The sequence below is a fragment of the Salmo salar genome, chromosome 11 (genome assembly GCF_965601325.2).
Source record: "Salmo salar chromosome 11, fSalSal1, whole genome shotgun sequence".
In the NCBI taxonomy this organism is placed as follows: Eukaryota; Metazoa; Chordata; class Actinopteri; order Salmoniformes; family Salmonidae; genus Salmo; species Salmo salar.
In genome coordinates, this window is record NC_138301.1 from 109,619,463 (window position 1) to 109,633,106 (window position 13,644).

The 13,644-nt window shown below is 45.0% G+C and overlaps 1 protein-coding gene across 1 annotated transcript in view; it reads left to right on the forward strand.

Moving 5' to 3' along the window:
• The window catches only part of nrxn2a (neurexin 2a), a 399,049-nt gene that overhangs the window by 152,648 nt on the left and 232,757 nt on the right, over window positions 1-13,644 (forward strand). Inside the window, exon 5 of the mRNA XM_082958259.1 lies at window positions 1,263-1,424. Coding sequence (XP_082814385.1) covers window positions 1,263-1,424 — 162 coding nt within the window. The remainder of the gene's footprint in view (window positions 1-1,262; window positions 1,425-13,644) is intronic.

The window sequence follows — 13,644 nt, forward strand, 5'->3', positions numbered from 1 at the left end:
CGGATTTTGAGGTCCTGGACTGGCGTGGTTACACGTGGTCTGTAGTTGTGAGGCTGGTTGGACGTACTGCCAAATTTTGTAAAGCTATGTTGGAGGGGGCTTATGGTAGAGAAAGGAACATTACATCCTCTGGCAGTAGCTCTGGTTGACATTTCTGCAGTCAGCATGTCAGTTGCATGTCCCCTCAAAATTGAGACATCTGTGGCATTGTGTTGTGACAAAACTACACATTTTAGAGTGGCCTGTTATTGTCCCCAGCACAAGGTGCACCTGTGTAATTATCATGCTGTTTAATCAGCTCCTTGATATCCCCCACCTGTCAGGTGGATGGATTATCTTGGCAAAGGAGAAATGTTCACTAACAGGGATGTAAACAAATTTGTGTACAACAGTTGAGCGAAATAAGCTTTTTGTGTGAATGGAACGTTTGTGGGACCTTTAATTTCAGCTCATGAAACATGGGACCAACACTTTACATGTTGCGTTTTATATATTGCTTCAGTGTAAAACTCAGACGAAATTTTAAAAAACGGGTAAATCAGGTATAAAAAATGAGCTGAAACTGAACAGAATTTAAAAAAAAAAAAAAAAAATGAAAATGAATAATAAATAATGAAAAAACAAAACAATAATAACATTGGTATAGTATTACAATTTCAGTCGCAGTTGAGCCATGTACACGGCAACAGTATATCTCATATATATGTAATGAACTCCTCTTCAACCATTTTCATGTACTATAATGCCTTCTGAAACCATTTATCCCAATAATGAATTATAGATTCAGTTAGTTGGTCCATTTTATTTATTCTCTCTGTATTGATTTGAGATTGATTAGAATTGGCCTCAGCTGTCTGATTACGGATGATGATATACTGTATCTGTCATGGAATGGGTGTCATCTCAAATTCACTTCTACAGACATACTTAGATATACTGTATAATATTGTACTGAAATCCAAAATATTGATGGAATGATTATATCATAATTTGCTTGTCGTCAACCCTGCCTATCTGTTGCGAATTGAGAAAAAGTAGGAAGCTTCTGAGAATGGCTGGGCCCTCCAACTGCACTCGACTCTTACAGCTAAGAATTCTACCAAATTTAAAGGCCAGCATTTAACGCAAAAACATAGCAGTGCATTGTTTCATTTGATGTTGAATTCAAATTTTTTCCACATCTCCCTTTTTGTCTCTTTCTGTCTGTTCTCTCTTTCCTCCTCCCACTTTCTCCATACCTCCATTTCTCTCTGGCCACCCAGGTGACTGTCTCTGTGGATGGGATCCTGTCCAACACCGGCTACACCCAGGAGGACTACACCATGCTAGGCTCGGATGACTTCTTCTACATTGGGGGGAGTCCCAACACGGCTGACCTCCCTAGCTCCCCAGTCAGCAATAACTTCATGGGCTGTCTCAAAGACGTAAGTACTGGTCAACTGCCCTCATCAGGGACTCTGATCTGGGAATACACACTGTCATAGGGCTTTTGTTGAGCTGTGTTCACATTCACAAACACCATTCACTTTGTAACATGACAGATTTTTTGTTGTTGTTGAGGAATGCGTCACTTGGAATTTTGATGTTAAACCTCCCAGTGCATCACACAGGAAGAACATACCACGTTTATATTTGTCAATTTTACAGTTGCTAGTTAATGACAGATTGTAATGTGTGAACACATGCAGGGCTCTAAGTGTTTAGCTGTGTAGCCATAGAGTGAGCCATAGAGTGAGCCATAGAGTGAGCCATAGTGTGAGCCATAGAGTGAGCCATAGAGTGAGCAATAGTGTGACCCATAGTGTAGTCTTAGTGTGAGCCATAGAGTGAGCCATAGTGTGAGCCATAGGGTGAGCCATAGGGTGAGCCATAGTGTGAGCCATAGCTGTGAGCCATAGTGTAGCCATAGCTGTGTAGCCATAGCTGTGTAGCCATAGTGTGAGCTATAGTGTAGCCATGGCTGTGAGCCATAGTGTGAGCCATAGTGTGAGCCATAGAGTGAGCCATAGAGTGAGCCATAGAGTGAGCCATAGAGCGAGCCATAGAGCGAGCCATAGTGTGAGCCATAGTGTAGCCATAGTGTGAGCCATACTGTTGCCGTAGTGTGAGCCATAGTGTGAGCCATACTGTAGCCATAGTGTAGCCATAGTGTGAGCCATAGTGTGAGCCATAATATAGCCATAGTGTAGCCATAGTGTGAGCCATAGTGTGAGCCATACTGTAGCCATAGTGTAGCCATAGTGTGAGCCATTCTGTAGCCATAGTGTGAGTCATAGTGTGAGCGATACTGTAGCCATAGTGTGAGCCATACTGTAGCCATAGTGTGAGCCATAGTGTGAGCGATACTGTAGCCATAGTGTGAGCCATACTGTAGCCATAGTGTGAGCCATAGGGTGAGCGATACTGTAGCCATAGTGTGAGCCATACTGTAGCCATAGTGTGAGCCATAGTGTGAGCGATACTGTAGCCATAGTGTGAGCCATAGTGTGAGCCATAGTGTAGCCATAGTGTGAGCCATACTGTTGCCGTAGTGTGAGCCATAGTGTGAGCCATACTGTAGCCATAGTGTAGCCATAGTGTGAGCCATAGTGTGAGCCATACTGTAGCCATAGTGTAGCCATAGTGTGAGCCATAGTGTGAGCCATGGTGTGAGCCATACTGATAGCCATAGTGTAGCCATAGTGTGAGCCATAGTGTGAGCCATAGTGTGAGCCATAGTGTGAGTCATACTATAGCCATAGTGTAGCCATAGTGTGAGCCATAGTGTGAGCCATACTGTAGCCATAGTGTAGCCATAGTGTGAGCCATTCTGTAGCCATAGTGTGAGTCATATTGTGAGCGATACTGTAGCCATAGTGTGAGCCATACTGTAGCCATAGTGTGAGCCATAGTGTGAGCGATACTGTAGCCATAGTGTGAGCCATACTGTAGCCATAGTGTGAGCCATAGGGTGAGCGATACTGTAGCCATAGTGTGAGCCATACTGTAGCCATAGTGTGAGCCATAGTGTGAGCGATACTGTAGCCATAGTGTGAGCCATACTGTAGCCATAGTGTGAGCCATAGTGTGAGCGATACTGTAGCCATAGTGTGAGCCATACTGTAGCCATAGTGTGAGCCATTTGGGGGGAGTCCCAACACGGCTGACCTCCCTGGCTCCCCTGTCAGCAATAACTTCATGGGCTGTCTCAAAGACGTAAGTACTGGTCAACTGCCCTCATCAGGGACTCTGATCTGGGAATACACACTGTCATAGGGCTTTTGTTGAGCTGTGTTCACATTCACAAACACCATTCACTTTGACAGATTTTTTGTTGTTGTTGAGGAATGCGTCACTTGGAATTTTGATGTTAAACCTCCCAGTGCATCACACAGGAAGAACATACCACGTTTATATTTGTCAATTTTACAGTTGCTAGTTAATGACAGATTGTAATGTGTGAACACATGCAGGGCTCTAAGTGTTTAGCTGTGTAGCCATAGAGTGAGCCATAGAGTGAGCCATAGAGTGAGCCATAGTGTGAGCCATAGAGTGAGCCATAGAGTGAGCAATAGTGTGACCCATAGTGTAGTCTTAGTGTGAGCCATAGAGTGAGCCATAGTGTGAGCCATAGGGTGAGCCATAGGGTGAGCCATAGTGTGAGCGATACTGTAGCCATAGTGTGAGCCATACTGTAGCCATAGTGTGAGCCATAGTGTGAGCGATACTGTAGCCATAGTGTGAGCCATACTGTAGCCATAGTGTGAGCCATTTGGGGGGAGTCCCAACACGGCTGACCTCCCTGGCTCCCCTGTCAGCAATAACTTCATGGGCTGTCTCAAAGACGTAAGTACTGGTCAACTGCCCTCATCAGGGACTCTGATCTGGGAATACACACTGTCATAGGGCTTTTGTTGAGCTGTGTTCACATTCACAAACACCATTCACTTTGACAGATTTTTTGTTGTTGTTTAGGAATGCGTCACTTGGAATTTTGATGTTAAACCTCCCAGTGCATCACACAGGAAGAACATACCACGTTTATATTTGTCAATTTTACAGTTGCTAGTTAATGACAGATTGTAATGTGTGAACACATGCAGGGCTCTAAGTGTTTAGCTGTGTAGCCATAGAGTGAGCCATAGAGTGAGCCATAGAGTGAGCCATAGTGTGAGCCATAGAGTGAGCCATAGAGTGAGCAATAGTGTGACCCATAGTGTAGTCTTAGTGTGAGCCATAGAGTGAGCCATAGTGTGAGCCATAGGGTGAGCCATAGGGTGAGCCATAGTGTGAGCCATAGCTGTGAGCCATAGTGTATCCATAGCTGTGTAGCCATAGCTGTGTAGCCATAGTGTGAGCTATAGTGTAGCCATGGCTGTGAGCCATAGTGTGAGCCATAGTGTGAGCCATAGAGTGAGCCATAGAGTGAGCCATAGAGTGAGCCATAGTGTGAGCCATAGTGTGAGCCATAGAGTGAGCCATAGAGTGAGCCATAGAGTGAGCCATAGAGTGACCCATAGTGTGACCATAGTGTAGTCTTAGTGTGAGCCATAGTGTAGTCATAGTGTGAGCCATAGCTGTGAGCCATAGTGTACCCATAGCTGTGTAGCCATAGCTGTGTAGCCATAGTGTGAGCCATAGTGTGAGCCATAGAGTGAGCCATAGAGTGAGCCATAGAGTGAGCCATAGTGCGAGCCATAGTGTGAGCCATAATGTAGCCATAGTGTAGCCATAGTGTAGCCATAGTGTAGACATAGCGTGAGCCATAATGTAGCCATAGAGTGAGCCATAGTGTAGCCATAGTGTAGCCATAGTGTGAGCCATATTGTAGCCATAGTGTGAGCCATAGTGTGAGCCATAGTGTAGCCATAGTGTGAGCCATACTGTTGCCGTAGTGTGAGCCATAGTGTGAGCCATACTGTAGCCATAGTGTAGCCATAGTGTGAGCCATAGTGTGAGCCATACTGTAGCCATAGTGTAGCCATAGTGTGAGCCATGGTGTGAGCCATACCATAGCCATAGTGTGAGCCATAGTGTGAGCAATACTGTAGCCATAGTGTAGCCATAGTGTGAGCCATAGTGTAGCCATAGTGTGAGCCATAGTGTGAGCCATACTATAGCCATACTGTAGCTATAGTGTAGCCATAGTGTGAGCCATTCTGTAGCCATAGTGTGAGCCATAGTGTGAGCGATACTGTAGCCATAGTGTGAGCCATACTGTAGCCATAGTGTGAGCCATAGTGTGAGCGATACTGTAGCCATAGTGTAGTCTTAGTGTGAGCCATAGTGTAGTCATAGTGTGAGCCATAGCTGTGAGCCATAGCTGTGTAGCCATAGCTGTGTAGCCATAGTGTGAGCTATAGTGTAGCCATAGCTGTGAGCTATAGTGTAGCCATAGCTGTGAGCTATTGTGTGAGCCATAGAGTGAGCCATAGAGCGAGCCATAGAGCGAGCCATAGAGCGAGCCATAGTGCGAGCCATAGTGTGAGCCATCGTGTGAGCCATAGTGTAGCCATAGTGTAGCCATAATGTGAGCCATAGTGTAGCCATAGAGTGAGCCATAGTCTAGCCATAGTGTAGCCATAGTGTGAGCCATAGTGTGAGCCATAGTGTAGCCATAGCTGTGTAGCCATAGCTGTGTAGCCATAGTGTGAGCCAAAGCTGTGAGCCAAAGCTGTGAGCCATAGTGTGAGCCATAGTGTGAGCCATAGAGTGAGCCATAGAGTGAGCCATAGAGTGAGCCATAGAGTTAGCCATAGAGTGAGCCATAGTGTAGTCTTAGTGTGAGCCATAGTGTAGTCTTAGTGTGAGACATAGTGTGAGCCATAGTGTGAGCCATAGTGTGAGCCATAGTGTAGCCATAGCTGTGTAGCCATAGCTGTGTAGCCATAGTGTGAGCCAAAGCTGTGAGCCAAAGCTGTGAGCCATAGTGTGAGCCATAGAGTGAGCCATAGAGTGAGCCATAGAGTGAGCCATAATGTAGCCATAGTGTAGCCATAGTGTAGCCATAGTGTAGACATAGCGTGAGCCATAATGTAGCCATAGAGTGAGCCATAGTGTAGCCATAGTGTAGCCATAGTGTGAGCCATATTGTAGCCATAGTGTGAGCCATAGTGTGAGCCATAGTGTAGCCATAGTGTGAGCCATACTGTTGCCGTAGTGTGAGCCATAGTGTGAGCCATACTGTAGCCATAGTGTAGCCATAGTGTGAGCCATAGTGTGAGCCATACTGTAGCCATAGTGTAGCCATAGTGTGAGCCATGGTGTGAGCCATACCATAGCCATAGTGTGAGCCATAGTGTGAGCAATACTGTAGCCATAGTGTAGCCATAGTGTGAGCCATAGTGTAGCCATAGTGTGAGCCATAGTGTGAGCCATACTATAGCCATAGTGTAGCCATAGTGTGAGCCATAGTGTGAGCCATACTGTAGCCATAGTGTAGCCATAGTGTGAGCCATTCTGTAGCCATAGTGTGAGCCATAGTGTGAGCGATACTGTAGCCATAGTGTGAGCCATACTGTAGCCATAGTGTGAGCCATAGTGTGAGCGATACTGTAGCCATAGTGTAGTCTTAGTGTGAGCCATAGTGTAGTCATAGTGTGAGCCATAGCTGTGAGCCATAGCTGTGTAGCCATAGCTGTGTAGCCATAGTGTGAGCTATAGTGTAGCCATAGCTGTGAGCTATAGTGTAGCCATAGCTGTGAGCTATTGTGTGAGCCATAGAGTGAGCCATAGAGCGAGCCATAGAGCGAGCCATAGAGCGAGCCATAGTGCGAGCCATAGTGTGAGCCATCGTGTGAGCCATAGTGTAGCCATAGTGTAGCCATAATGTGAGCCATAGTGTAGCCATAGAGTGAGCCATAGTCTAGCCATAGTGTAGCCATAGTGTGAGCCATAGTGTGAGCCATAGTGTAGCCATAGCTGTGTAGCCATAGCTGTGTAGCCATAGTGTGAGCCAAAGCTGTGAGCCAAAGCTGTGAGCCATAGTGTGAGCCATAGTGTGAGCCATAGAGTGAGCCATAGAGTGAACCATAGAGTGAGCCATAGAGTTAGCCATAGAGTGAGCCATAGTGTAGTCTTAGTGTGAGCCATAGTGTAGTCTTAGTGTGAGCCATAGTGTGAGCCATAGTGTGAGCCATAGTGTAGCCATAGCTGTGTAGCCATAGCTGTGTAGCCATAGTGTGAGCCAAAGCTGTGAGCCAAAGCTGTGAGCCATAGTGTGAGCCATAGAGTGAGCCATAGAGTGAGCCATAGAGTGAGCCATAGAGTGAGCCATAGAGTTAGCCATAGAGTGAGCCATAGTGTAGTCTTAGTGTGAGCCATAGTGTAGTCTTAGTGTGAGCGATAGCTGTGAGCCATAGTGTGAGCCATAGCTGTGAGCCATAGCTGTGTATCCATAGCTGTGTAGCCATAGTGTGAGCTATAGTGTAGCCATAGCTGTGAGCTATAGTGCAGCCATAGCTGTGAGCTATTGTGTGAGCCATAGAGTGAGCCATAGAGTGTAGCCATAGAGTGAGCCATAGAGTGAGCCATAGAGTGAGCCATAATGTAGCCATAGAGTGAGCCATAGGGTGAGCCATAGAGTGAGCCATAGAGTGAGCCATAGTTTAGACATAGTGTGAGCCATAGTGTGAGCCATAGTGTAGCCATAGTGTGAGCCATAGTGTGAGCCACAGAGTGAGCCATAGTGTGAGCCACAGAGTGAGCCATAGAGTGAGCCATAGAGTGTAGCCATAGAGTGTGCCATAATGTAGCCATACAGTGAGCCATAGAGTGAGCCATAGAGTGAGCCATAGAGCGAGCCATAGAGCGAGCCATAGTGTGAGCCATAGTGTCAGCCATAGTGTAGCCATCGTGTGAGCCATCGTGTGAGCCATAGTGTGAGCCATAGTGTAGCCATAATGTGAGCCATAGTGTAGCCATAGAGTGAGCCATAGTGTAGCCATAGTGTAGCCATAGTGTAGCCATAGTGTGAGCCATAGTGTGAGCCATAGTGTAGCCATAGAGTGAGCCATAGTGTGAGCCATAGTGTGAGCCATAATGTGAGCGATACTGTAGCCATAGTGTGAGCCATAGTGTGCCATAGAGTGAGCCATAGAGGGAGCCATAGAGTGAGCCATAGAGTGAGCCATAGTTTAGACATAGTGTGAGCCATAGTGTGAGCCATAGTGTAGCCATAGTGTGAGCCATAGTGTGAGCCACAGAGTGAGCCATAGTGTGAGCCACAGAGTGAGCCATAGAGTGAGCCATAGAGTGTAGCCATAGAGTGTGCCATAATGTAGCCATACAGTGAGCCATAGAGTGAGCCATAGAGTGAGCCATAGAGCGAGCCATAGAGCGAGCCATAGTGTGAGCCATAGTGTCAGCCATAGTGTAGCCATCGTGTGAGCCATCGTGTGAGCCATAGTGTGAGCCATAGTGTAGCCATAATGTGAGCCATAGTGTAGCCATAGAGTGAGCCATAGTGTAGCCATAGTGTAGCCATAGTGTAGCCATAGTGTGAGCCATAGTGTGAGCCATAGTGTAGCCATAGAGTGAGCCATAGTGTGAGCCATAGTGTGAGCCATAATGTGAGCGATACTGTAGCCATAGTGTGAGCCATAGTGTGCCATAGAGTGAGCCATAGAGGGAGCCATAGCTGTGAGCTGTAGCTGTGAGCCATAGTGTAGCTATAGCTGTGATCCATAGTGTGAGCCATACCTGTAAGCCATAGCTGTAAGCCATAGCTGTGAGCCATAGCTGTGAGCCATAGTGTGAGCCATAGTGTGAGCCATAGCAGTGAGCCATAGCTGTGAGCCATAGCTGTGAGCCATAGTGTAGCCATAGCTGTGAGCCATAGTGTAGCCATAGTGTGAGCCATACTGTAGCCATAGTGTGAGCCATAGCTGTGTTTCATTTGCATACCTCTGCATATCACCTGGCATTGTACAGTATGGTAATTGGTCAGGTATGAATGTAGTTATGGCCTTGAATTATACAATAGCATGTCTACCTGTATATGAACACCAGACTTTCTTTTCTGTTGAATAATGCAGGTTATCTCCCCCCCCCCCGTTGTGACCTTCCTATACCCCCCTCTCTCCCCCATCTCTCTCTCTCTCTCTCTCTCTCTCCCGCCCCCTCTCTCTATATATATATTTCCCTCCCCCCTCTCTCTCTCCCTCCCCATCTCTCTCTCTCTCCCTCTCTCTCTTTTTCCCTCCGTTTCACCCTCCCTCCTTCTCTCTCTCAGACAGAGCACATGTGTAATAAATACTGTGCCAGTGTTAGTGAGGTCTTAGCTTTACCTTCCTGACAGCCAAATTAGACATTGATCTCCTTCATGGATTCCCAGGCAGCACGTCCCTCCCTCTGTCTTTGTTTAGTTGACCCCATCATTTATTAATAATGTCCACCTCTTCATTGATTGAGCAGTGCTTCTCACTGTCCTGGTTTCCTAAAGTGTTTTTCACATGATTCCTAATACCAATATACTGATACACTATAAAATAAATCAGCAGTCTGTAACATTCATTGTGTGATAGATATTGGTGGACTATACTGTATATCAGGGCTAGGATGGGCCTGAAGGGAATTACTGATAAACATACATTTGATAACAGGCTGAACAATATACAGTGGGATCTACATTGGGATCCAAAATTATTGCACAAACTCAAAAAAGTTCTGGGATACTGTAAAGTCCATGAAGAATAAGAGCACCTCCTCCCAGCTGCCCACTGCACTGAGGATAGGAAACTCTGTCACCACCGATAAATCCACTATAATTGAGAATTTCAATAAGCATTTTTCTACGGCTGGCCATGCTTTCCACCTGGCTAACCCTACCCCGGTTAACAGCAGTGCACCCCCCACAGCAACTCGCTCAAGCCTTCCCCATTTCTCCTTCTCCCAAATCCAGTCAACTGATGTTCTGAAAAAGCTGCAAAATCTGGACCCCTACAAATCAGCTGGGCTAGACAATCTGGACCCTTTCTTTCTAAAATTATCTGCCGAAATTGTTGCAACCCCTATTACTAGCCTGTTCAACCTCTCTTTCGTGTCGTCTGAGATTCCCAAAGATTGGAAAGCAGCTGTGGTCATCCCCCTCTTCAAAGGGGGGGACACTCTTGACCCAAACAGCTACAGACCTATATCTATCCTACCCTGCCTTTCTAAGGTCTTCGAAAGCCAAGTCAACAAACAGATTACCGACCATTTCGAATCCCACTGCACCTTCTCCGCAATGCAATCTGGTTTCAGAGCTGGTCATGGGTGCACCTCAGCCACGCTCAAGGTCCTAAACGATATCTTAACCGCCATCGATAAGAAACAATACTGTGCAGCCGTATTCATTGACATGGCCAAGGCTTTCGACTCTGTCAATCACCACATCCTCATCGGCAGACTCAATAGTCTTGGTTTCTCAAATGATTGCCTCGCCTGGTTCACCAACTACTTCTCTGACAGAGTTCAGTGTGTCAAATCGGAGGGCCTGTTGTCCGGACCTCTGGCAGTCTCTATGGGGGTGCCACAGGGTTCAATTCTTGGGCTGACTCTCTTCTCTGTATACATCAATGATGTTGCTCTTGCTGCTGATGAGTCTCTGATCCACCTCTACGCAGACGACACCATTCTGTATACTTCTGGCCCTTCTTTGGACACTGTATTAACAACTCTCCAGATGAGCTTCAATGCCATACAACTCTCCTTCTGTGACCTACAACTGCTCTTAAATACAAGTAAAACTAAATGCATGCTCTTCAAACGATCGCTCTCTGCACCTGCCCGCCCATCCAGCATCACTACTCTGGACGGTTCTGACTTAGAATATGTGGACAACTACAAATACCTAGGTGTCTGGTTAGACTGTAAACTCTCCTTCCAGACTCACATCAAACATCTCCAATCCTAAGTTAAATCTAGAATTGGCTTCCTATTTCGCAACAAAGCATCCTTCACTCATGCTGCCAAACATACCCTCGTAAAACTGACCATCCTACCGATCCTCGACTTCGGCGATGTCATTTACAAAATAGCCTCCAATACCCTACTCAATAAATTGGATGCAGTCTATCACAGTGCTATCCGTTTTGTCACCAAAGCCCCATATACTACCCATCACTACGACCTGTACTCTCTTGTTGGCTGGCCCTCGCTTCATACTCGTCGCCAAACCCACTACCTCCAGGTCATCTACAAGACCCTGCTAGGTAAAGTCCCCCCTTATCTCAGCTCGCTGGTCACCATAGCAGCACCCACCTGTAGCACGTGCTCCAGCAGGTATATCTCACTGGTCACCCCCAAAGCCAATTCCTCATTCGGCCGCCTCTCCTTCCAGTTCTCTGCTGCCAATGACTGGAACGAACTACAAAAATCGAAAAAAGACTTATCTCCCTCACTAGCTTTAAGCACCAGCTGTTAGAGCAGCTCACAAATTACTGCACCTGTACATAGCCCATCTATAATTTAGCCCAAACAACTACCTTTTCCCCTACTGTATTTATTTATTTATTTATTTTGCTCCTTTGCACCCCATTATTTCTATTTCTACTTTGCACTTTCTTCCACTGCAAATCTACCATTCCAGTGTTTTACTTGCTATATTGTATGTACTTCGCCACCATGGCCTTTTTTTGCCTTTACCTCCCTTATCTCACCTCATTTGCTCACATTGTATATAGACTTATTTTTCTACTGTATTATTGACTGTATGTTTGTTTTACTCCATGTGTAACTGTGTTGTTGTATGTGTCAAACTGCTTTGCTTTATCTTGGCCAGGTCGCAATTGTAAATGAGAACTTGTTCTCAACTTGCATACCTGGTTAAATAAAGGTGAAATAAAATAAAAATTATTTAATTAAGATGAGCAAAAAAGACAGTATAAAATAAATAATACAAATACTGAGCTATATAATATGCTACATTTTTTTTACAAGTTATATAATTTTCTACCAATACAATTGCTCAGTGAAAGAGATTTTGTTTAACAAGTAATGCAAAGAAATCTAAAAAAGATTGAGGTCAAAATGATTGGATCTCCCGTTTTCAATACTCCAGCACCTTCCCCTTACGAGGATAATGACACTGAGCCTTTCAAAAAATATATATCATCGTTGGCAGCTTCAGAGTTGCAAAGAAAAAGCCATATCTCAGACTGGCCAATAAAAATAAAAGATAGAGATGGGCAAAAGAACACAGACACTAGACAGAGGAACTCTGCCTAGAAGGCAGCATCCCGGTGTCACCTCTTCACTGTTGACGTTGAGACTGGTGTTTTTCGGGTGCTATTTAATGAAGCTGCCAGTTGAGGACTTGTGAGGCGTCTGTTTCTCAAACTAGACACTCTAATGTGCTTGTCCTCTTGCTCAGTTGTGCACCGGGGCCTCCCACTCCTCTTTCTATTCTGGTTAGCACCAGTTTGCTCTGTTCTGTGAAGGGAGTTGTACACAATGTTGTACAAGATCTTCAGTTTCTTGGCAATTTCTCGCATGGAATAGCCTTCATTTCTCAGAACAAGAATAGACTGATGAGTTTCAGAAGAAAGTTCATTTTGAGCCTGTAATCGAACCCACAAATGCTGATACTCCAGATACTCAACTAGTCTAAAGAAGGCCAGTTGTTTTGCTTCTTCTTTAATCAGTACAACAGTTTTCAGCTGTGCTAACATAATTGCGAAGGGTTTTCTAATGATCAATTAGCCTTTTAAAATGATAAACTTGGTTTAGCTAACATAACATGCCATTGGAACACAGGAGTGATGGTTGATGATAATGGGCCTCTGTATGCCTATGTTGATATTCCATAAAAAAAATCAGCCGTTTCCAAGAACAATAGTCATTTACAACATTAACAATGTCTACACTGTATTTCTGATCAATTTGATGTTATTTTAATGGACAAAAAATGTGCTTTTCTTTAAAAAATAAGGACATTTCAAAGTGAGCCCAAACTCTTGAACTGTAGTGTAAGTGTATCAGTAATTCCCAAAGAAACCTCCTAGCTCTGATACTATGTAGTCCTCCAATATCTATCACACAATGTAACGCTGTAACAGGCATCAGGAGTCTGTATCTGTATGATTGATACTACCAAAAAAGAGAGAGATATTGAGTGTCATTCTGACATTTTTACTATTTTGTACTTTTCCCACCTTTGGCTGAAGTTGACTCTCCAACAATGGCATTTTTCATACTGTGGTTCACTTCTTATTCTTCTCATGAAATGTATTTTTTGGCCTGGCGATTACTGGTAATGGTATCGTGTGAATCCAAGCTGCTGCCTAGTGTATTTTGATTCAGAGAGACACTAAAGATCTCACCCTGAAGCAGGGCATCAGTCAGCTTTTGACTGCAAGTGCCGTTGGTGTGAAAATGAAAAACATGTTCAGCTGTGCCTGCCTACTGCCTCCATCTGCACACAGGAACAGTATACATGTAACAGACAGGCAGACACACAGACAGGCAGGCAGACAGACAGGCAGGCAGACAGACACAGACAGGCAGGCAGGCATGAAGACAGGCAGGCAGAATTGTTAAAAAATCACAACATGCACTTAAAATGAACCTTACAATTAGCAGTGTTGGGCGATTTGGAAAGTTGGTCAATAAATAATATAATAATACTCGAAGGAAAGGTTTTCATCTTTAGCTCACAATCTGTGGATAATATACGACTAGAAATGT